This window comes from Helicoverpa armigera, chromosome 15, assembly GCF_030705265.1.
Source record: "Helicoverpa armigera isolate CAAS_96S chromosome 15, ASM3070526v1, whole genome shotgun sequence".
Taxonomy (NCBI): domain Eukaryota; kingdom Metazoa; phylum Arthropoda; class Insecta; order Lepidoptera; family Noctuidae; genus Helicoverpa; species Helicoverpa armigera.
The window spans coordinates 6940718-6966825 of NC_087134.1; the positions used below are offsets into that span (position 1 = coordinate 6940718).

At 36.2% G+C, this 26108-nt stretch overlaps 1 protein-coding gene, 1 long non-coding RNA gene and 1 other non-coding gene across 5 annotated transcripts; 2 read left to right on the top strand and 1 right to left on the bottom strand.

The window, feature by feature from the left end:
* Nucleotides 1–1550: 1550 nt before the first annotated feature.
* Nucleotides 1551–17490, bottom strand: LOC110370552 (uncharacterized). 2 transcript variants are annotated; one of them, XR_002429249.3, is made up of 5 exons: nucleotides 17294–17490; nucleotides 16757–17033; nucleotides 3768–3923; nucleotides 3198–3284; nucleotides 1551–2900 (listed from the first exon to the last, which is right to left on the bottom strand). It is a non-coding gene; the product is annotated as an uncharacterized LOC110370552 (long non-coding RNA). The 2 variants fall into 2 exon arrangements; XR_010277178.1 differs by lacking the exons at nucleotides 3768–3923; nucleotides 16757–17033; nucleotides 17294–17490 and adding an exon at nucleotides 3587–3752.
* Nucleotides 5730–25898, top strand: LOC110370550 (dynein intermediate chain 2, ciliary). 2 transcript variants are annotated; one of them, XM_064037962.1, is made up of 17 exons: nucleotides 5730–5882; nucleotides 10914–11024; nucleotides 11311–11515; nucleotides 11792–11914; nucleotides 13712–13831; nucleotides 15771–15907; nucleotides 16940–17074; nucleotides 18085–18214; nucleotides 18555–18722; nucleotides 19951–20094; nucleotides 20984–21093; nucleotides 21778–21955; nucleotides 22380–22608; nucleotides 23106–23205; nucleotides 24685–24818; nucleotides 25456–25549; nucleotides 25708–25898. In XM_064037962.1, exons 1-17 carry the CDS (start codon nucleotides 5868–5870, stop codon nucleotides 25792–25794), a joined length of 2220 nt encoding a protein of 739 aa, XP_063894032.1. In that variant the 5' UTR covers nucleotides 5730–5867; the 3' UTR covers nucleotides 25795–25898. The 2 variants fall into 2 exon arrangements, with proteins under 2 accessions (XP_063894032.1, XP_063894031.1); XM_064037961.1 differs by having other exon boundaries at nucleotides 5731–5882; nucleotides 10911–11024.
* On the top strand, nucleotides 25293–25365 carry Trnat-ugu (transfer RNA threonine (anticodon UGU)). Its single transcript has one exon. It is a non-coding gene; the product is annotated as a tRNA-Thr (tRNA).
* Nucleotides 25899–26108: the final 210 nt, after the last annotated feature.

Here is a 26108-nt window from a genome sequence, read left to right on the forward strand (position 1 = left end):
CCTACTACATATGTAGTTCTAAATAACTATCCTGAATTAATTTCTAATGAGCGCAGATGTCGACCGCTCGCATTCTATGAAAAAGTCGCAGCTGCTATTCCCGCATACTTATAAGCAGTTATAAGCTTAACACGGATGTCTTTGAAACTTTGGGAATTCCGATAGGAATACTCAGAGCTCAACGAATTTATATCCTACAACTAAAAACGGAAAAAAAATAGAATTTTAAATGTCCTAAGCACAAAATTAGGGACTTTGTAAAAGTAGAAGAAAGACCAACGGTGAAAGAACATGGATGAACAAGAACGATGGACTTTCATCAGTGCTCTACCCTTAGCATATAAGTAGATTTTTCACTCAAAACTTTCATACGGAAAATGTTCTAGATATCACTCTGAAAAAAATATTCGAATTTGGACAGTCGGAAGCCTATGTAATTTTAAGAATCACTTATAATTAAATAACATGCAAAAGGTTGGCCTATGAGGTTACATGCTAAAAACCTACAATCAATTACAGACAAACGTCACATTTGAATCGTTTCATCCATTTAAGAGCTACGGTAGCAAATACAGACACACAGCCATTAAACTTATAACATTTATCATCAGGCGTAAAAAGTAAATACAGATTTTATTTTTATTTGATACCTTTAAATAAATAAATACAGTACATAATACTAATAAATAGTTTTCACTAGTCCCATTAGCAAAATTTCCACGTAAATACATCGCCTGACTCGGGCGTCAAACCCACGCTTCTCAAACTCAGAACAGGCACAATTGCCCGCGATTTGCCTCTCCTTTGTTTTCGCTGCGACGGACTTAATCATAGAAACGTGGTTCAAGTGCTTTCTTTCACGATAATATAGTACAGCAGTATTTTTCTACTGAAGTACAAAAGTTGTGTTCAGCGCCATCTGTTATCGAGTAGTGGTAGTAATTTACACAGCGCCATCTGTTGTGAGAGACGGGTACTTATAATATGACTGGTTTACAAAAACTACGACTGAAAACTGTTTCAAATACCTGGCTAAAGAATGTCATGTTCACTATCCGACCATTTACTCTCCAACCTCCAAAGAGCCCATGTTCATATGGTTGGTAGACCTTCTGGCTTCTGACAAAGAATATCACACACCTATGATGATGATCGCGCTGAAAAGTCTCAGTGCAAAGATACTCTTCGAGCAATGGAGCACCAGCAGTAAGCGATGCATAAAAGTGAACGATCTATATCTATTGATTAACATACATATGTCGTCTTAAGCTTCCTGTCCCCCCATGGTAGAAGTCTCGATGTGATTACGACAGTTATAACTGGTTGAACAAGAGTCTTGCAACAAATTCCTCTTTGTTACACGAGTCAACAGAACTTTTTACCTCTCAGCTGAATGCTGTTCACTGCTGGACAAAGGCCTCCCCCAAGGATCGCCATTTTGCTCGATTTTCAGCAACCCGTATCGACTTTGGCCGAATCGTCCATCCATAGAATAAATAGCAGCAAATGTGTAGGTTTTGGCTTGGCTTGTAAATAAATAAACAGAAAAATTTTACTGCTCATAAACTTTATTGATGTTTATAATCATAAATTTTTCGTCATGTTTAAACTTAAAAATAAAACATTTCAGTACCATTTTAAATGGGTTTTCAATTCGGCAAAATTAGGCTTATGTTAATCATAAATATTAACTAGTTAATAATAATATACTTAGTTTAGAAAAGGAACTAAAACTAATACAACATTGTGCATTTTTTCACATTATTGTGATCAAAATATTTTTTTTACTACTTGAACATTTAATTGACCAAAATATTCTCACTCAATCAATCTTTTATTCAATAATGAAATTATAAAATTGACAACGTTTTTACATGGCACTGTTTGTTTTTTATGTATATTTCCAATGTTTCCATACATTTTTGGCAACTATACATGTTTAGTGTCTTATCAGTCCAAATATTTTTTTAAAATATCGGGGTTTCTAATATTTCCACTTCACTAATATTTTTATTAACTTTGGATGTAGCTGGTTGACCACCTTTCTTCCAATACTTTGTACATAAAAACTTGAGGCCATCTCATTATTTCGTCAAGCGATGGCAAAATACACATAAAATCCAGGCCTGACATTTTGACGATTTTGTGACCTACATAAGAGTAACACTTACTTAAAATAATTAGGCAATAATTGTGTAAAAAATAATTTAAATACAAAATATAATATTAATTGGTTATTATTACCTACTAATCAACCGATGAGGAGTATTGTTTACATGTATTTTCAGGAAGCTAGTGTAAGGAGGTTGTCGAACAAACCATATTTATGTAAAGATCTAAACAAAAACTATTTCATGCATAAACCTTAAAGAGATACACCAGGGGAGGAGCTGTGGATCCCTTTGGAACCACAGAGGTTAATATTTTGGCAAATGCTTCATCTTTATTTCAAAGCACTTTCAACCGCTATAAAAATTTATTTTGAATACAGTTCTTAAAAAAATACTCCTCACCAATCACATATAATAACAACAAGATGAAAATCGAACTCTTAACCAAACTTCCATCTTACATCATAGACAAAAAAGTTTTTATTAACATTAAGATCAAAATACTTACTTACGACCACAACAGATCATGCTGCAAAAATACCTTTTCACTACTTTTGGCTTAGATTTCTTTGGCGAAGAAGTCGGGACCCTCTGGTACCTTGAAGAGTGCATTGGTATGACGAGCTCTAAGACCGAAGCGTCATCGTCTTCGTCTGAAGCTGTCAGTTCCACTTCGTAGAGAGGAGGGGAAGACCGGTCGGGGCTGGTCTCCCTGGTAACGCTTTGGTCTTTGGTGAACTGATCTTGTGGCCACTGCATGATGACTAGGTCGTGGTCTTCTTCTGTTTTCTGTAAAGTGAGGTTTATTATTGTAATTTCAGTACATTTTTTTTTAGATTTTTTATTGTCCAGTGTTGTATTTTATTCTTAAACAGCTCTATCGTTAGCGCAAAGTTTGCGGTTGGTCACATTCCGAGCTCGATTCAGATTATTCTATTGATGATGTTTTGAACATCTTGATGAATCATGTAAAGTAAACTTTCAAAAGGCACAATAAGCCGAGACGGTGTTATTTAAAATCAATAGAATATCTGAAGCACAATAGGTGCTGCTGAATAAAATAATGAATCTAGGTATAAAACTGACCAGACTAGCTCGTCGCTCGTTCCTGTGTCTGTTCGTGGTAGGTGAAGGGATCTGCAACTCATCATCACTGCTGCTCTCGTCACTGAACTGAAAAAAAAAAGAAAGAAATCGTTATATTAACTTACCAAAACACATCATCCATATTTTACCATTTCCAGCCTAGTAAACTAACTCATAGAAGTATGCCTACAATCTACATCTACGTATCCACAACAGCATAACTTTTCGCTTGGTAAGTAAGAGTCTAGCAGTTTGATTCATGGGTTGCTCCGAAATCGCATAATGGGAAAATATCACATACGCCAACCTACATCCACATACATAACAGGTCAACCAGAATTTTCGAATAAGTTAACCTGGAGTACCAATGATTAACAATAGAAACTCACCGGTAGCCTCTGATGAGCGAGGATGAGCCTCCTCACGGCGTCGTCGCTATCGATGCCGCTGTCATCAGGCTCTCTGGCAGGGATCAGCAACCCGCCGCCCCGGTCACCCTCAGCCGCCAGCTTGCACCGGTACTCTGCCCACTAGGTTGTGGAATATATTATAATAACAACAGAAACTCACCGGTAGTCTCTGATGAGCAAGGATGAGCCTCCTCACGGCGTCGTCGCTGTCGATGCCGCTGTCATCAGGCTCTCTGGCAGGGATCAGCAACCCGCCCCCCCGGTCACCTTCAGCCGCCAGCTTGCACCGGTGCTCTGACCACTAGGTTGAATACACCTGGAATTTATAAGGAGGTTGTGTTAGCGAGGTAAGGTATTTCTGTGCTTTGTGAATGGTCGGTATTGTTCTCAAGATTATATTTATTTTAGGTGACTATGACATGGCAGTAAGTTGGTATCCGATATATACGACAGTCGATGGCAGCTTGTTCTCTTTTGTTTATCGAAAACAAAAAATAAAAAAGTCGTGCTATTAAAGATTAAGGGAACAGATTTCCTTTCCCCCTGAATTAGCTGATAGATTTACGTGATAGGGCCCCAGTGCGTATCGGTATCGCGATAACGATAAATAGCCAATCTCATCATAATCTTCCTACCCTGTTCCCGAGTCATTTGGGGTCGGCGCTGCATGTCTTTTTCTTCTATTCCTCTCTGTCAGACGTCATACTTAGATCCACTCATTTCTGCTTCACGTCCTCTTTCAGGCAATCAATCCATCTTTTCCTCGGTCTACCTCTACCTCTCCATCCTTCCACATTCATACTTAGCAAACTCAAATAAATAGCCAATCTGTAGTATAAAAAAAACATTATGCATAAACTTTACTTCGTCAAACAGTGGTCTGCCTATGACGATTTATAAGCTTAAAGCTGTGTTTCAAGTGCCAGTTTTATGTACCAATAGGTAATCAGCTCCGCTCATTGCTTTGTTTCATACGCATCAACATTGGTGCAACAAACAAAGCTGCACTCCAAAAGAAAATGGCCGAACTATCTCAATAACTCGGATATTTGCCAAAACACTGCCACAACACAATAACTGTTATAAACAACTCTATAACACAAAATACAAAAACAATTATGAGTAAACACAAATAGTGCTCTAACCCGTTTTATTATGAACGATGCATAATGCAAGAATCTAAAAATACGTAGGTAAATCAGATTTAGTGGAAGATGAAAACGGCTCAGGAGGAACGGAACGCGCTACATATAAACTCACTCCAAAGGTCATACGATGGAAATAACATGAAAACACGGCAATTAGAATTTACACTTCTTCAAACAAAAATACTGACGCGGTTTAATAAACCTTTGTGTAGATTAACGCAAAATTAATGAGTTATTTATGGAATTAAAATAAACGTACTTCTGCCAGGTGGTAAATACATAATTTGGTTTCTTTAAAATATTTTTTTAATTGTACCACAATACATATCTTGCCGCTTTCTAATTACTCCTGCGGTAAGGAGTCCCAAGGACCACGAAACATACTTTATGTGGAGTCTCATTAAATAAGAAACGCGATCGTTTTTAACTACGACAATACTATAACGAAAATGATTTTTCAAAAACATATTTATGAATGTGCAATACACTCTACATATCATCACCCCGATTCATCCTTGACCATTGTTTTGTACCTACTACATCAATGGATGAATTGAATGAAATAATGAATGAATTCACCATACAGCTGGATTGAGCACTACATAAGTATTATTGCAGTTTCATGTTATGTTAATGTATTAGTGATTTGATCCCCGTGGACACACGATTTACCTAATTGGCCACCTACGCATGTATCGTAAAGGACATAACGATCACCGATTACCACACTATCAATCACTTTCAATTATAACCACCGGACTGAATGTAAGTGCCGACAATAACAACTACGATAACACGGGAAATTCTAGTTAAAATATGTTGAAGGTTTTTTAGGTACCTTTTCAAGGATAAAACCTCCAGATGATGATACCAGTGAGATGCAAAACACGTCAAAACTACACGGTACTGCAGCCTGACTACGTCTGAGGGGCGCTCCGCCCCGTAACCATGGCAACAGATCCGTGCGCGCGCAACCGATTTCCCACCACCCCCTGTCAAATTTTATTTACGTATTTGTCAAACTTTTTCTCCAGCGTCCAGATTTTTGAAATAATAGTTATTGTTGTGTTTAATTTTAATTTGTTTAGTTTTATTTATTCGAGCGCTTTATCATGGCGCCGAAAAAGGTAAGTGATATCTCCAAATGATTTTCAATTAAGTTTACCGAACAATGTACTCATTGAAACTTGATGTTCATAACAATGTGATTTCATTCAAATATTACGACTGTAACCACAAAATAAATTAGTGCCGTGAATAAATTAGACTGTTACGAACTCATCACAACGATTCAATGATAGAATAGTGTCTTCTACAAATAATGTTTTGTACATTATGTAAGTAGCGTCAACATTGATCAAACACGAATCTTGCGACCTATCAACGGATATTTGTTCAACGCAAACTGTTCCTACAGTTTACATTTACGAATAACATTAACATGACTCGAGTTCAAACTGATTTACATGTCAAATAAGTAGACGTTAATCTAAGCCCAGTGGAATCTTCAGCACTCATCTAAACGTTGGCAGTTCAATGCCGAAGGAATATTTGGAGTAGTTAAACAGTCGCTAAATAGAAACTGCTCTAGATAGATGATATCACGGAGCTAAGCTCTTCACGAGAACTCCTTGAGCATACGAATATTTACATTACCGACGAACACAGCTGCACTAAACTACGTTATTATAGTAACTGAATATTATAAGAAATTGTTTTGCAGAACAGCGTAAGTATCGAACTAATAAACACGACTCACATAGGTTTAACGAAGACCAACTTCACGAAATACAGGTACAGGCATGTAACGATACACACATATAACATTACATTCAAAAGAAAAATAAACACATATAATAATCGTTTGTTGCCTGATTTAGAACCCTAGCTCTCAAGGGGCGAAACTGAAAAAGAAATTGCCAGAACTCTGGCGAAGTAAGTCCAAGGAGAAATCCATAGGATTGCTACTAAAGCGGTTGAGAGTGAGTAACAGTCCCTAGGACTCAGCATGTGTGTGCGTCACTCCATTGTAAATACGACCTCGTACCTGTGTTTGTGTCTGTCTTGGCCAATGTTGGCCGCCAATTGTGAACGTCTTCGTCCAACATCTGGCTTTTGGTGTAGGCACTGAAATGTTGGCTCCAATCTTTTGATTGTTACCAATATTGGATGGTATGCTGAAGCCAAAAGCTGTTCATATTGTGCATTACTGTGTGAAGCCACCAATCACTGCATTATCTTGGAATAGATAATTTATTTGTGTTACAATATTCATGATGTGTTCGTCCATTGCACGCCTTGTTGTGACCCTGTCTACGTATAAGTCCCATGCTTCGCTATATTTCGTGAGGTATTATAGGAATTGCAATTTTGCTATTAACGCTAAAAGCAATGCTTCAACAACAGTAGCTTAGTTACACATTATTGAAGTGCGTTTTATCTGTCATCAATTGGCAAAGTTCTTGTGCGGTGATATTACAGAGCGCAGACACGAATAAAGCTAAGATACATTGACAACTTTATAATAAAATCACTTTTAACCTCTAAAAAACTTATTTCTAGGTCATCTTTCGGGGTAATATGCAATATTCCAAATACGCAACAAAAAGGTCCAAAGTTTTTATCTAACTACAATAACAGGACGAAATGTTCAACTGAAAATCTTACCAGCGATCATCCATCAAAACTGATTCAGAATTCAAACGGTATAAACTCGCCTCCGCGACAATTCGACCGCACAGCTAACCCATCACTGCGGCTTCCTTAATAAGAATTAAAAAAGGCAATCAGTCTGAACTGTTGGTTATCACGATAACCGCTATCAGTAATACTGGCAATACTGGCCCATCGATCGAACATCATCATTCGGTATCCATCACGCGATCCTGATGCACAACGGAAATGACGATCGTAAAATGTTTACGCTCATTACGGCTTATAATTTGGAATGGCCGAAATTGTTATTTTGAATTTGGAATTGCGTGGGGTCGCGCAAATCGATAGGCATTTTTTTTTTAATTTATACGTCATACAAAAGATGCCAGTATTATTTAAATAACGTAAGAAGGTTTTCTATAGACATTGCATGACCGAAATATTCGTTATTCCATAGAAATCCCAGAAATAAAAATAGTAAAATTCCAATATGTATCATTCTTATGGTAATACCACCGGATTTCTTGTTTTTTTCTTTGTAAATGTATGTGCTGTCTGCAAAAACAAGTTGATTTCTATTTGGAAGTTATTGTCTAGTATGTGAATGATTTTCGTGTCGTACGTAATATCCTGTTGCGTGCCACTTATGATGCGTGCCTGAAAGCCCTGCTTTTCACCGTCAGATAGAATAGGTTTTTTACAGGAATTTATCATCACTGGTTTCATAAATATATACGGCGAATGAGTTTAACCGGTTTGGGCTTATTGTAAGTACCTACTATAAAAGTTCAAAAGAAAGGGAAAAACCAATAATTGAATCCGTATATTAATAAAGATAGTAAAGATAGTTTAAGGTGTTTTTAAATAAATAAATAGAAAACATAGATATCTAACTTAATAGGAACTTAGGTACTTCTTTTAATTTATACGGTCCCTGCGTGGTAGAGATGATTTCAAATCTTATTTTTTTTTTATATATCAAACAAGCGGGGAAAGATTTTCCTTAGATCTTTTGCATTAAAAAAGCTGAATTACTTTTAGCAACAAAAACTACATTTATGGCATGTAAACTGAAGATGCCTAGCCTGATAAAAACACGTTTTTTTGCAAACTAACACATCGGAAACACGCTCCCTTGCCAAAGCGAGTTCATATGACGTCACAAGTTTACGAACCCGCTATCTTAGTACTAAATCTTTGCACTACTCCGCTATAGGGGAACCTATAAAAGCTCGCGAATCACTCTTGTACACAAAACAATAAAAGTTCTGGTAAAAATACCTTTACATTTTACATGAATGTAAATCTATTTGTTGGCATTTTATAAATATAATTGTTGAAAACTATAAGAATTTAAAAAAGAAATAATCATAATAAAATCAAGCTGTAAGAAACCAATTTTATTTCTCAAGTATCTAATTTACTATTTCATTTTCATTCATTCGCAGAGCTATACGCTACCAAATTACTAAAAAAAAAAAAAAAAACAGTCATAGAACAGAACATAATCAAATAGCAAACATAAAAAAATTTACTCACCAAAAAATTTGAAAATCGAACACGTTAGTCCTAAAAACATTATGGTTTAAAATTTAAATCTTCGTCAAACCAAAGAGGCTAGTTCGTAATATTCAGCTAGGGTTGTGCGAAGGACTGAATAGTAATGCGGGTCGCCATTGTCGCGGGTTCGTGATTCGCCTGCCAGTACTAGCTAATGCCAGACACGAAGACTAATTAGAATTTGGTGACCCGCCCAGCTAAGGGAAGTAATTTGCTAACTTTGTACCGATGGCAGAGAAAAAAATTAAAGAATTAAAAGACCAAAGATTTTAAAATGAAAAAATCATGTAAACCGTGGAAATTGCTTTTCCTTTAATACATACAATGTGACGAAGACTATTGTAATATTGTTTACAGAATGAATCTCTTTTTCGCATAAAAACGGAATTGCTCAAATAATTCTGCTACGATGGTATAAGAGTATATTTTCAGCATGAAATCTAGAAACTTCTTGAGACCTAAATTATAACGAAAAAACTTCTTGGAAATTCGAATAATAAACCAATAATTTTGATAAACATAACATTACAATGTTTTAAATAGACCGTAAAGAAAATCTTCGAAAACAAAGAACCAGTGAAATTCGTGAGAATTTTATAAAACTGTTAGCAACATTTATGTTGGAAGAAGCAACTCTTAAATAATTCATATATTCAACAAATACCATTTCCCTGAAACATTGTATCCGTATTTAAATCTGCAATAAGCTCCACCCTAAGCCAAACGATCGTAAGGTCATTTTATGGGCGATTAAAGCTATTGCCTTAATTTATTTCCTTGAGAATTAGCCACATAAAACGTTATGCTTAAGTAGGAAGCTTTACGGACATTTTACAATGATATCCAATCTGAAATATGATAATTAATATAAAAGTTAAGAAACTACGTAGCTTCCTTCAGCGGTTTCATCTGCGTCCCGTGGGAACTACTTACTTCAAACAGATAAAAATATCCTTCCTCGATGTATGGGCTGTCCGAGTAGTTCCGCATTCAAACAAACAAACTTTTCTCATATTCGAATAAATGTTACATCAAGTAAATAATACTAACACTAAAACTCGATTTCTTAAAATTCAACTTCGCTGAAAACGTTATTGAAAGCTGCAAACAAAATAATATCAATAACAATAACGAACACGTTATGCTTGCAGTTTGCAAGTTTCAAAGAAATGAAAATTATTTATTCTTTGCTCGACATTGCTAGTTAGACAGTACAAAGTACATTATAACTACAGTGAATACTAATGCACCTTCGTTCTTCGGTCAAAGTTCATTTTGTACCTGTGAGAAATACTAGCTTTGAGACACTGCAGTACTGATTAGCGCTTCCAGTGCTAAACACGATGCATTTTTGACGAATTTTGCGGATTAGTTTCCAAATATCATGTCAGACATATTGATATTAGTTACCGAATCAGACTTGTCCTCCAATGATGATTCTGACGTAAGTACAATCAACGCTAAACTTCTGCCGACCATAAACAGTGGTTTAACACAAATTCTAATGAGCAAAGATACAATCCAGCATGCTTCAGGCACGCAACGGTTTAATCGTTTGTTTACGCTTGCTTCGCTTAACTAAAAGTGCCTCGAATTATTTATAGTCGAATTACATGATCGTCCCCAATAAAGACCTATCAAACAATATGCAAATGTCTCTAGAATATTTACTCGTAAATCCGCTCCGAGTTCTCAACGTTTAGAAAACTAAGCAGTGTTTCATTTGCTGTCAGACATCGCTTGCGTGCTTGCGTATTTCTTTATTTCTGAGCTAAAACAAAAGAATTAAGCGAAATGTTGAAGGCTATGATAAAACGCGCTCTTAACATCAGCGAGGAGAAAGTGCTTTTGAACAGAACGTTGCAGTGCTTGGATGTACGTAATGTACTAAAGACTTCAGTTTAATCTGTTTACATGTTAATGTTGGTGGTTTTATTTAGCAGAAGGACGCGAATGTAAAGTCTCGTGGGAATCTAGTGGAGGATGACAACTTGGACTGGTTGAAACCGCGCACTCTTATAAAACCGGACGACCAAGAGGAAGTTCCCGAGGCTGTAAGATACCATTAAATTCAAGTAGTGCTCAGATCTAGATAACAAACAAAAGGTTCCACAGTCGGTGCGCATGCGTATAATGTATTAATAGGAATCGAATTACCTAAACAACATCTTCTGGACTATAAATTGTTATAGCCTGTGGCTTATAAACAGGTCTTTAAATATTATGATCATGCCTACTATAAAACTAGAAGCAATAGTAGCAATAGCAGAATAAACCCCATTATTTTTGCAGAACTGTCTTTGAAATTCAACCTTCTTAAGTTTTTTTTCATGATTGTAGGATCTTGAAGAAGAAGTGGGACGTATTCTAACGACGATCAACCCTCAATGGGTGGCTGATGAAGTGGCGTACCACTATGGGAAAGGCCAGTTCATGGTGAAGCCTAAGCCGACTTTCGGGAAAGCGTACCCTCTGTACGTTTACCAAGGCACGGCTATACGCAAGGATTCTGATGAAGCTAAGGCGCAGATAGCCGCTGGATATGGTTAGTGGTCATAATGTTGTACCTCTACTGTATATAAAAATTGGTTTGAAGATATCAATTTGAGTACCTACATAATTTTGATATCAATGGTTAATTTTCATTATGAGGATTACTGCGAAGAAAAGCGCGTGTGTATTTTGTTGATAGGTTTATATGAATATGTTCCAGCTTAGAGCCTTATTTCAGTACAAATGAAATCCTAATGACCTATAGGATTAACTTATCCAAATCTACCTACGTGGAATAGCATTACTCCTAAAAATGTCATTCTTTCAGGAATGGTTGGCTTCGATGACGCTGGACCGAAGCGAGCCAAGGTCAAGAAGACCAAAACCGAAGAAGAAGAGGAAGAGGAACCAGAACCTGAGCCAGGTCCCACTGAGGAGGCTAGAGGAGAAGGTAGTATCGGATCTATACTAATATTAAAAAGTGAAGAGTTTATTTGTTCCAACGGGCGAATCTTGAGAACTACTTACTGGGCCTATTTGCAAAAATATTTAGTTTTATTTTAACATCGCATTTATCTAGGAAAGCCTTAAGCTAACAGGTTGATTATAAAAATCTAGCTGTTTTTTTTATGTGCTGGTGTGGTATACATGAAACATGAAATACCTATGTAACTTAACTCTACATACAAGTTCAAAATCCTAATTCATATGTTTAATTTCATGCAGTTTAAGCTTACTATTTTATGAATCAGATATTATGTTTCAATTTATATTGCGTCGCAAAACGGTAAGTATTCTGGATTACACGTGTGCGAATAATATTGTACTTAAATATTTAAACTATCGGGATTCCTTTATTAAACAAACTGACCCAAATAAATAAATGGCGCAGCAAGCACGTGGAAGTCTTCAAAACATATTTCTTACGTTTCACCCGTGTAAAAATCTTAAAAGTAATAATACCTATGACACTGTATTTAATTTTAGAAATGGAATACAAAATAACGGACCTCCTTGAGCTCTCAAACCTTTTTGCAATCACGAAATCCATAGACCCATAGACAAAAACTGTAATATCAAATGTCAAGCTAGTAATTCATTGGAATTCATAGATAAATTACTTATACATATTTTCCATTAAAACCTATTTTCCCTAATGAACTTCTTCACAAATGCACACACGTCTACATTTCCTACGTAAATCAATATTATCCTTACTAATAACTTATCACACTACACGCTGTATGCACAAGCACTTGCATTCTATTTACAAACGTGGCACGTGACTCACTCGTGTCAACTCCTGTGATAATTGCCATCGCAATTTCTATTTTGATGTTTTGTCTCATTTGTGTATAGAATCTGAGTTCCATATTTAAATGTGACTTTATTTTACGTTAGGTGACTTTATTTTTGTGTGTCCGTATGAAGTATTTAATATTTAGTTTCGTAACGCATATATAACGCATAGACGAAAATAGACAGTGGTGTCTTGAAAACTCATACTTAACTCACATTTAAAAGCTTAGGTACACAAAAAGGATTAAAAAATATATAAACAGCCGAATTGATAACTTCCTTCTTTTGGGAAGTCGGTAAAATACACACTTTTGATCAACTATTACAACTGACTCTTTACTCTTTGCGTTTCTATTTACAACACTTATGATGTAAGATGTCCCACTGTAATGTCGTTAGGCATAACTCCGTAACCTCTTGTTGTCATTCGACACGATAATCCATTGAAATCGGTATATTTATAGCGATTCCCAAATCGATTTGGAATAACGATTGCAAACGATTTTAGCTGTTGGGTGCCACGGTTATTCGCAATTACATACATGAGGTACGCTTTATTTTTGCACGTCGCGTATTGTTATCGTCATAGAAAATAGGCTGAGAAAATGTTAAATACTTTTCGCTTTTCGTGTCACTTTCTTTCGACATCTGTATCTATTTGGGTGACAAACTTCATCACCCCACTTTCCTCTGATGACTAAAAATTATTTTTAATCAGACGAAAACATTTCTACGGGACCGTGTACTCACTAATCTGGGCATAATCCTTGTGTGACGAAAATCACTATGACGAAACTGGTATAAAGAAATACAGTAGCAATGATTTTATTTTAATTTAGCGACACTTTTGCATGCCATAAACCGATCGCCCGAAAGTACGGAAACTTTCTGCGTTTTGCTCCAATAATGCTGAATATGTATTAACCTTGAGTCATTCTTCTTTTCCTAGAGGAGCAAGCTCTCGAAGAAGAGAAGCCGGTGGAACCTGAACAGGTGGAGGAGAAACCTGCAGAGCCCGTGGAAGAGAAGCCTGAGGGCGAGGGAGACGAGGCAGCTGAAGGAGAAGAGAGTAAGAACATTCGTAGTATTTATATTTATGGCCTGGTCCTATAAATTAAATCATCACCTGTCTACCCTTTTCCCAACTATGTTGTCAGTTTCCTATCCGGATGCAGCTGACTAGCAGAGTTTTATTTAGTAGAAATTACCATAATCAAAATCGTTACTTTTTTAAATTATTTGTGGGTCATAAGAAACTTTCAAAGAGCAGCCCGGAGTCTGGAAGTTGGTGGGAAGGGTAAGTAAAGTCTTCTAATGCTCCGCAGTCGTTCTTACAATTACGTGTCTATGTCAGGATTAGTCTTATGTCTTGTCTTGTTATGGTAAAATTATTAGTGAGACTACCGGAAAGATTTTGTGAAAATTAACATTTTAGAATCGTTTGACCTTTTTTAAATTAATCCATGACTGACGTGACATATAACTCAAAAATTATACAGTGAGTTCGAACTACTTTTTCACGCATTTGTACCTTTTCTAACAAATCTATTTTAAGCTGCTACGGCGAAAGTTTGTCGCTGTCCAATGTAATCGAAATATTATGTCAAGGCACAAAGATTCCTGAACTGAGCACGAAATTAATTTCAAAAGTTTAGCCGATGTCAAAGACCTTGCGTGTTGTGAGATTCTATTTCTGATTATTACTATTCTAATTAGTTGTCAAGTCTATCCTCCTGTATTAATGATACAATCTGTAATCTTAAAACCTATTTTGAAGAATCTTTTATAAATAGAAGACTACATTATCTGTGTATCGTAAGAGTCTATATTTTATTTGGGCACGGGTAGAAACACGGGAATCAGCTAGTCCTCTTTATAATGGCAAAAATGACTCTCGTTCCTCAACACAATTTCTTTTTCTTCACCAAAATCACGATTTCCATCACAAATAATCCGCTAAACTGATTAAACAAACGACTTTATCATGCCCATTAATTGGAATGGATATTTTTTTATTCAGGCTTCTGAATTTATTCCCTTAGGCAACAGATGAAGCCTTGTAGAAAAAAAAAATGTTATATTCCAATATTCTTCGGTTATTTTCTGGGCTTCGATCCCAAAAGGTGGAACAGGACCCTATTAACCACTAAGATTTTGTTGTCGGTTTGTCTGTCTATTACCTAGAGTTAGACAGTTGAACTTTTCACGCATGATTTATTTCTGTTTCCACTAACAAAAATTACTGAAAACGAGAACTAAATAAATATTTTAGGAGGCTACCATACAAAGTGCTGCTGTGGCTGTTTCATAGACAATGCTACGTAACCTTTATGCAAGTGTCCGACTCACACTTCGTTCTTTGTATAGATTATGTCAGATATGATTTCATTCATATATCGTTTACACAAGGTTGCAACACAAATATTAAATGGATGACAAGCGTCAATCTGTACATGCACACTTCCAGTGGTAATCGGATCGCGTGATCCTGGATGATATGTATCCAGTTGTAAGATCTCAATGACACTGTTGTCACCTATTGTATTCTCCTTTAACGTCTAAGCGTTTTATTATAAAATGTGGTCTAAAAATGTTCCGGCTTCAGAGCGACCGCAGGTTGTTCATGATGATGGTTTAAACCTTTTACTTTTAAAATAAAAATTTATATTAAAGTGTTAATAATTGTACAATTGGTACCTACTATCGTATCAATTCCAAATCTAACTGATTGTTTTGCCAGTTATGTATTAATTACCTTTTAGGTACAAGGGACTGGGGACTTTAACAGGCTCCCAGGTCTGATGGAAAGGAAAAGAAATCTGACTATGCTTCTTCAAACTGTATGATAAGCACAGAGACATGAATTTAGACTAACTTCTATATTTGGGTATTGAACAATTTATATACAATTTGAGTTGATGGCCCAACGATTTATTCATGTATTGTTATCCTTATCAACAATCAATTTTATACGCTCTCATATTCTAACCCGTCTCCTCACTACACAGAGGAAGAAGCAGCAGCTCCACCCGGGGAAGACCTGTTCAACGAGGAGGTGTTCGAGATCAAGCCTCGCGTCAAGAAGCTGGCCAACCAGTTCAACTTCTGCGAACGAGCTGCCCTCACCTACAACTATCCGAGACGAGTCAGTTTTATCCATTATACCTACGTCTTGATTAGATAATACTACTGATTTCCTTGTGGTGTATTTTCATAAGGTTAGGTATGTTTAAGATTTAACCTCCTGAAAGGAGAAGTAAGAAAGCTACCGATCTGGCATGCTTTTTGCATAGTGACCGCCTATAGCCTTTTTATCGCAGCGTAACTTCTCGAGCAAGAAGGTCCTATTAGGTTAATATTGTCTCTGTAAGTATTGCCATGAAGGTGATCTTGGCTATACACAGTCTTATACCGGCGCTAAGTATGCCCCGATGGCACTTCATTAAAAATAAATATTTTCTTTCATCTTCCCAAGAATTTTCAACAAAGGAAAAGAAGCGGGATTTCTTAACGTTTCTAACAATAATTTTATTACTGTCACAGGGTCATTCACCGCCCACGTATTCTAAAACATGAAATAAATATACTTTTAATAACTCACCACTTTCATGAAATAGTCACACTATTATTACTCTAATAATAACGAAGTTAATTTTAAGACTGAATAAATAAAAGGTTTAAAACTGAAACTGCTAACTATTAACTAATTCACACTTTCTTTTTGACTTCCACGGCACACAGCGAAAAGTAATTATACCTATATAATATACTACTTAATCTACTTATATTCCTACGCCTAATCAATCAATATAATTCACGAAACTTATCATCACATTCATTTTCATTAGATAAACACACAACAGATTACATTATCTTTAATCAAACGTTTCTATCGTCATTCATATTGCGTATTTATTTATAAAACATCGCTACGTAGATAGCACACAACACATAAAACCAAAATAAATGCAACATTAACGCTTGTAATACTCACGTTATTTTACAATCTTCATAACAGCTACTAACTAGAACAAAACACACACTAAACAGTCCTTTGATTTTGTAAAACTGTCTTCCCGAATGTACTTCAATGTCGGGAGTTTAGAGACGCGCGGTCGCCTTGCATGCTTGCCCACAAATACTTTGGAATAGCTAGTAATATGTGTGTTGTGTGTAGTCGGTCGACACCCAGACGATCCCGCCGCCGCGAGCCAACTTCGGGGCCACGGCGCTCCAGTGCATCATTTTTGACTTCTACCAGGAAGACTACGCTAGGAAGATGAAGGAGAAAGAGGATGAGAAGCCTAAAAGGGTAATAAAGAAATTATCTTATGTAGGTACTGCAATATTACAATCTTCCGGATATGTGGAACGGTTCAGACTGGTGTTTGAGAAGAATGTATGATAGCCCACGTAATGTTAATTAGACATCTACTCAGATCTTGAATTTCGATCTCGTTCTTTGATTATTCATATCTAAAACAAAATGTAAAGGGAAACATATTAACTTCGAACTTATATCGTTACAGACCAACGGATCTCTAATACTCTTCATAATTTTTCTAAAACCACATGGGCTACCAAAATTAATAAATCACGACCTACACTGTAACGTATTGAATAAAAAAATTAACACATTAGACCCAAAACGCGAATAATTTATATTCCTTTAAATAGTTTGATTAGACCACAGACTCTAGAAAATATAGATCGTTTGGTTTCATTTAAATCAGACAATAGAAACTGGTAATTTTCCACGACTACCTCTTCGGAATACTTGTAACGTATTAGTATCAATAATACATTTAAATAAATATTAGTTGAACGTCTACAAGTTAACATATTTGCTCTCTTCGTTTATCTAATGTCGGCTGCAGTACAACATGCAACGTAATTAAGTATGCTGCAAAGAAAATAAACGCCCACAGTTTAAAGAAACTTTCTGGTGCAGACCGCTTTGGTAATCCGTAGTATTACGAAATGAAAGCTCTATAAATCCAATACCTAGTTATAGTACGGTTAGACTAGGTATGTATGAGAGAAATAATAAAATCAATTAAGTATGAGGAAGGAAATTAATAAAAGTACATCCCAAGAGAAAAACAAGAACTAACAAACTAAAAAGATTACACAAATAGATCACGCGAGTCCATAAATAAAATATTCACCCTATAAGGGTTAATGCATGCTGATAAATAATTTCTAAACCCTAAACTGCTTATCAGCAATTTGAACCGAAATTCCGAAAACCAAGAACCGGGAAAACATTTCACTTACCTCTTGAAGCCTTCTTCTAAAAACTACATTTATTAACCGTCACAGGTAAGGAAGAAAAAGGCAAAACATGCGAAGACCGAACAACAGATACATGACGAGAAACTGGCGCAGAGGATCAGGGAAGCCTGGGCTATCCTCGAGAGACTCGTCAACCAGAACATTTACGATGACATTGGTATGATAAACTTCATTTCTTATTTTAAGCATTTATAGTAGATAAGGTAAACAAACTTGAAAGTATGATGTAGGTATGCATTTTTGACTTCTGAAAAAAAATATATAAAGCTCGTCGCTGATATAAAGGTAATTGACATTATTTTAAAAACTTTGTTTTTAGAAATATTTTAATTGCTATTGTCATCATCCCTGTTAGTCTAAAGCTATCACTAGTAACCTGATACAAAATATCTGATCGTTTTAAGCCCCTTTTGGAAAGTTAAAGAGATACAGAAGATGATCATAAAATACTCAGTGAACCTTTATATGCCTAACTTATGTCTAATGTTCGTATCTAGCTCAAGATTATCGCTACTGGGACGATCCTTCGGACGAGTTTCGCGAAGGTATGGGCTCTCTGCTGCCTCTGTGGAAGTTCCAGTTCGATCCTATGAGGAGCCATGCCGTCTGCGATGTTCAGTGGAACCCACATTACCAGGATTTATTCGCCGTTGCATACGGATCCTGTAAGTTTCATCATTGCAAATAGTTGTTCAAGTAGGTGCAGATAGTGAAATTCAATCCTCCATAAAAGTGTAGGTATACATCTGTTTTGTTTTTATAGCATAATTGAAAACTTTCAATGCTCACGCCTTTTGCCATGAGTGCTCTTCTATAGTCACGTGAATTCTACAAAATAAGTCTCGTTTCTTTGATTCCTTGCATATTTCTCCTATTTCGTCCACACTCAAACACCTGACCATGAACGCCGGTTTAGCAAACTACGCACTAGATTTTGGCAGATTTTATTAGCCGTACTTACGAGTAGACTGACCTTGAAAAATGGTATTCAAATACCATTTCAATCGTCATACCAACAAAGGCCAAAATCGTGATTAATTTATTCCTCCATCTTGTCGGCATATTCATTTCTATACCCATATAAATCACGATGAGCCCATTTGTCTCATTCAGTGTCCCAAAACAGTTCGCACTCTGAATAGGAAGCAATTGGATGACCACGGTTAGTCAATATAGGTGCTGAATAGCCACTCGACACTCGAGCCCATTGAGAGTGTCGTTATGTAGCAACAATGAACCCGAGGGTTTCCGAAGATAGCCGATCTTTCACGATTCCGGGTCTTATGTTTCACCACATTTTATTGTAAACAATTTTTTGTATTTTTAGAGTCTCGTTTGTTTGTAATTTGCTCTCCTTAATAAAGTGGGGAAAACTCTTTAAGCTCACTTATGAAAATTATAAACAGTAGGTACATATTGTATGCAGTCGACTGTCAACGCGCTAAAATTAGGCGAAGCATTATGTAAACATTAGAACTTTTTAAAGAAAATAATGGTGTACTTTAGTACCTAAATAGCTTTCTTGTCTACAAGTTTTAGGAAATCGTCATTAGTCTGAACGAGCAAACATGGGTGTTTTTTCTTTGCTAATTAGTAGCTAGCTTTTTCCGTCGGAAAAATATTGACGGCGTTCTATGAGGCTATATCCGCGCCCTAAATTAGAACATAAGTAAATTCACGTGAGTAAATAACGCGTTTAAAGTTTACGGTTTTCTATTCCATGTTTTGTTTTAAAAACCTGTTTCATTTTTCTCACAAATATCACTTTTAAGAAGTGAGAGAGACACTGTGAGGAGTGGAAATCTTCTCGCAAAAGATCGGATGTACATATTTCTACTTAAAACCCAGTTCACTAGTAATAGTTAGCACAAATGTTCTCTGGTCGTTCACCAGTGGACTTCACATGCCAGCATAAGGTGGGCTGCCTCTGCCTGTACAGCATCAAGAACCCAGCGTACCCGGAGTATGCTGTGATCACCGAGTCGCCCGTCATATGTCTCGATGTCTACACGGAAATACCGTACCTTGTTTGTGTTGGTAAGTATAAATACTTGCTAATATTATGATGTGAATGCAAAAAAATATATTTGTTGCGCTTTCATGCAATTTGTTTACCGATTTAAAGGCATAGATATAAATCTGAATATAAAAGGCAATGGCGTGGGCCTATTGGATGGTAATTAGTCAAAAAGCAAGATTTCAGACACTGAATCTATGGTCATCAAACAGGCAACCCAATAGCGTCCGAATATTAAATGTTTAAAACATTCTGGCACTCTAGAGAATAGAAGTATCCTATTTATCCAGTTTGCTATGATAGCTCAAGCTACTTAAACATCTTAAGTAGTTACAATGGAATGAAGTATATTACCTAAAACATCTATCCGTGTAAAACTAGACCCAACCAGTAAAAACTGGTAACATTTGGGCATGACGATATCGTTACAAATAAGACGTTATGTGTAAGCTTCGATTCGTAATTTACGATAACTTTATGATACTGTTTCTACGAATTGAAGCCACAAATAAACCGTTATATATTACTTTAGTAATGTGTTAAAAAGTTGTTGTCAGTTATCAGCTTTAAATACATTCTGAATCGTATGGATAAAATAAAACACATTGGCTGAACAAACTGAAATTGTTTTATAAACGATACGATCGTCTGATGCTTCCAGTGACTCACCAATTTCTCTAGTGCTTGTATTAGCTATTTTTAATTGCTTTCTGCTCATGAAACTTTATGGCTTGTGATCTTTAAATAGAGAGCATAGAAAGAAAGAAACTTTGTAACACTTACATGCCAGTTCTATACGCTTGAATCTTTCTAGCGCATTTAGCAAAAACAAGAGATAAAAATCCTGCTTTCTAACCGATTTCCCAAAAAGCTAGAGATTCTCAATTCGGATGTTCATGTGTTTCTCAGGACTGTACGACGGGAACGTTTGTGTGTATAATGCACAATTATCATTGGAATCTTCATATCAGTACAAATCTAATTCAGTGAGGGATAAACACTGCAATATCGTGTGGGAGGTAAGAGCTTTGTGTTAAATCGTATTTGAAGAATTTGTTTGATATCTAGTGGTTGTTTGATCTTTTAATGGAGGAAGTAAATTGTATTGGTATGGTAGTTAAAATTAATGTCAGTACTTATTTATATTAATACTAGCTTTTGCCCGCAACTTCGTTCGCGTGGAATAGTGACTACCAGCAGATTTTTGATTTGACCAATAGATGGCGCTATATGTCCGTAATAAATTTTATTTTTTATTTTTATTTTTTGTAATAAAAACTATCTTATGTCCTTTCTCAAGTTTCAAACTATGTCTGTACCAAATTTCACACAAATCGGTTCAGTAGTTTAGGCGTGAAGTAAAGACAGACAGACAGACAGACAGAAAGACAGACAGACAGACAGACAGACAGACAGAGTTACTTTCGCATTTATAATATTAGTTTGGATTATGTAAATGATTTCATCCTTGAGCGATATTAAATGCCAGCTTTAAAACTTGATTAAACTTCAATATATGAAAGGGACGAGTCAAAATCAGCCTCCCGTTTTTCTCAAGCAGACATTTAATGCAAATCATACTTTTCCCAACATTCACAGTAGGTGGCATTTAGGGGACTGTTACATACAAACATTTCTTGCTTATCTAGATAGGAAGTCCCCCAACTAGATATTAACTCCTATTTGAATCTATTCTTCCAAAGATTCGTTGGGGTCCACGCCTGATAGATGGCGAGCCTTCATTCTTCTCCATCTCCGGCGACGGGCGCGTGGTGCAGTGGGCTGTGATGCCAGGCGAACTGCAGGCGACTACGATCATCACCCTGACTTCCAATGTGCCGCCCATACCGGGGCCTGATGGCACCATGCTCTCTGTTAATAGTAAGCTTACTTCTTTAAGCTATACTTATGCGTGATCCGCCTAATTGTATATGAAATGATTAAACTTGCATATCAAGTAGTTTTGTTATAGCTACAATACCTCTACATACAGTAAATCTTATTGTCGACGCTCTGATTGTTTCAGTCAGTGTTAAGTCAAAAATAATTACTTATGAAATTGAAAATTAATGGTGGGTTAACCAGCACCATTTGACCATAAAAATAACCGAACCATTTGAAGTTGTCAAATCGCCGATTCGACCAATGTGCTGCAATTTTACAGCTGATTACGTTAATTTGTCGTTATATGTCGTTAAATAGTGCAACTAACTCTTACAGTTGTGTACAGGTAGCACTGAAGTACCTAGTATTTAAATTGGATATATAATTCTTGGTTATATCCTAACTCAGCCATTCCTCCCAGGTTGTGGCAGCTGCATCTGCTTCCACCCGGAGAAGCCGGAGATCTTCCTGGTGGGCACGGAAGACGGCATGATCCACACGTGCTCGCTGAAGTACAACCGCAACTACGTGCGATCCATCCAGGGGCATCACATGCCTGTTTATAGGATCCATTATAACAACTACAATAATAGCATTTACGCGTCCTGTTCTGGGGACTGGAGGGTGAAGATTTGGGAGGATGGAAGAGAGTAAGTAAAATCTTTGGTAGCTAGAGACAAACTTAATGGTGGGTCTGAATATTGAGTGAGTCGCTTAGCACGAACCATTAATACCAAATAAAAAGTTGCGAGATACTAAATGTTCGGCTAACTATACCTACTCAAAATTGATATACTTATGTAAAAAGATTTTATCTTCAAGATATTAGATATTCCTTAGCAAGGTAGGAACAATATATGCTAATCTCGATAGGTTAAAGGTTGAATTTGAAAACGTCGAGATTTGGACGATAATATCACTGAACACTGAATAGAATATTAAATTGGTTGCTATCCTGTCAAAAATTGTTTTGCCAAAATCACTATGTTATGACACAAACTCTCAACAATATAGGTACTTGAATGTTCATGTTCAATTTTCAAAGTTAACCGTTATTTTAGGAAAAACTGACGTTTAGGTTGTTGGTAAATATAGGCCTTGTTGTGATGATACATCGTTTAATTAATATTTTTTGTCTGTTTGCAAGTGAGCCTCTATTCATGTTTGAGTTGGGGTCGCCAGTTGGAGACGTCAAGTGGGCGCCCTACTCTAGCACCGTGTTCGCTGCTTGCACTGCGGATGGAAAGGTACCCTTAGATCTTTGATGGTATTCAAGCGATTGAGTTTTATTAGCCTGTACAGTAAGTGCTTAGGTATATCGAGCTGTCGATCGAATCTTTTATTTTTTCTAAATGGTTATGTATAATACCACTTGTGAGGCCAAGGCATACAAGTACAATATTAGCACCAAATCACCTGAATAAATAATTGCTAAATCTCAGTAAATAATGGAATTAATGGAGGTAATCATAAGGTATATCCACCATTCTGATTCATACTTCAGGAACTTCTCGTCAAATATACCTAAGTACCTATAACTAAGCATAACATTATTTTGAGAAGTCCTCTCACAATCTAAAAATAAAATGTTTCCATACAAACGGCCGCCAATAAACTGAAGATCACATCCAATATCCGCCCGCACTGATCGATTTATATCCCGCAAGGAGGTTAATATGCTCTCCCTCCAATGTAATAGACGGTAATTTCAATTTTAGAACACTCCACAGGAAGGATATCAAACTGTCACTCGTCACTGTGAAGGTTGTTAAATGTTTATGGTCTCTTGCTTGCCATAAAATATGTGTGTCGGGAAAACACACTTAACCAAATCTTGGTTGATTTGTACAGTAACATATTTCCGTGTCCCATTTCGAGCACGTTTTACGCAAGCCTGTCAGTTCTACTGGTCCTCACAGGTCTACTGTTAAGAAACGCATAGTATATACCTAATTTAGAATTGCTTTATTGGCGTTACAAATCCGAGTTAGGTGCATATTAAATCCATTGCTGCATGCATTCATTAAAAGTATGACTGAGACTAAAAAAAACTAGGACATCTTCATTCATTTCTCCAATATTATAAGCAAAAACCGGCCAAGTGCGAGTCGGACTCGTGCACGAAGGGTTCCGTAAATTACAGTTAAATCAACCTATCTCAAAAACTATAAGAGATACTTTGATCAAACCAAAAATCGTTGAAAGAGTTAATTAGCATGCATCACCTCTATTTTTTTTAGAATTTTATACCCCGTAGTTATAAAAATAGAGGGGGGGGGACATACTTTTTACGACTGAGAGCTGATATCTCAAAAACCGTTCACTTTAAGAAAAATGTTTTTTAGAAAACTTTATATCATTTTAAAAGACCTTTCCATTGATACCCCACAAAAAAAAAATTTCTTCCCTCAGTTACATGTATGGGGGGCCCCACCCCCAATTCTTTTTTTTACTATTTAGTGTCATATTTTTGTAGCGGTTCATACAACACATATTCCCATCAAATTTCATCACTGTAGTACTTATAGTTTCCGAGTAAATCGGCTGTGACAGACGGACAGACGGACAGACGGACAGACGGACAGACGGACATGACGAAACTATAAGGGTTCCGTTTTTGCCATTTTGGCTACGGAACCCTAAAAAGGAGATTTTTACCGACTTCTAGAAAAGGAGGTTTCAGTTTATTTTCAAAAGTAGTTTTTCAGTTTAGTTTATTTTCGCAGGTTTACGTGTTCGACTTGAATGTGGATAAGTATCGGCCGATATGCGTGCAAGCTGTGGTCTCCAAAAAGACGAAAAAGCTCTCCAGAATAGACTTCAATGTGAAACTACCGGTCATCGTTTGCGGGGATACCAAGTAATTATTATTACTTATGTATATCTCTCCATTCTCTTTTAGGACACAGGCAAATGCATACCCAAATAAAATAGGAATAAGTTGAGGAGACTTTTCCTCCCTAAATTGTCCACATACAATAGGATAGATGGCGCCTCTGTACCGTGATCGCGTGCTATACAAACATAACGCGATGATTCACATTTACTAATAAACAATAATAATGATTGTAACTAATGAATCATCATGGACCTAAAAGCGTTAAAAATATGACAAAAATAATAACTAAATTACTATAACCAAAGATAAAAAAAGAATAACAGTGAGTTAATCACGATCTGAACCAGCTTTTTACATTAAAGGACTTGTACTTGAGATATAATAGAGTACGATAAATAATCTTAAAAACAACAATAAATTCTAATCAAATAGTGCTGTCCCTCTCTAACATAGGAGCTACATCATTTGATCACTAATTTCAACACTCTTCGTATAGCCTCCATAGCTCAGGGGTTAGAGCACTGGTCTTGTAAACCAGGGGTCGAGAGTTCAAATCTCTCTGGGGGCATTGAGTACAAATTCTTTTGATACCCTTGTTTTTGTGATTTTTTATGGTTATTTTGGAGTATTTGTAATAATTTTGTTTGTATTTTTTTAGGGGAACGTGTCACGTTCTGAAGTTATCACCGAATTTAAGGGTAATGTGTAAGCCGCCGAAAAAAGCTCAAGGAATCGATCAACGGACATTACAGGTACTACGTTTGATTTTCACTGTAATATTGTGATTAAATCTGTTTTTCTATATTATACTTTGTTCATACTGTAGCTCATCAAATAATGAGGATGTAAGAGTTTGTGACAGACACGTATTGAAGGATAGTTTAACAGTGGTTTATATCTCTTTTTTTAGATACTCAAACTGGACAAACTCCTCAGCTTGGTTCGTGACCCACCCTTCCAAATCGGTGTCGTGGACGAGAAGTTTGAAGACGACTGAATCTTATTATGCTGAATTATACCAACCGCCATACAATGTGTATACCAACTAGTTATAACGTTATCAAATAAAACACATTTACTCATAATTGTATAATTATTCTAATAAAGCTTTGAAAATAATAAGTACTTAACTTATTTAAATACAGTGAAAGATGCCTAGAAAGCTAAAGGCACGTAATCAAAATGCATTTTTAATAAACTCTTAAAACAAAACAACGCCATTTTGAATGGCTGACTTCTTTATTATTTTAGTATGGTTTGTACACAATAGCAACCAACACCACAATTAAACGAATTTCCTTCATGTTTACG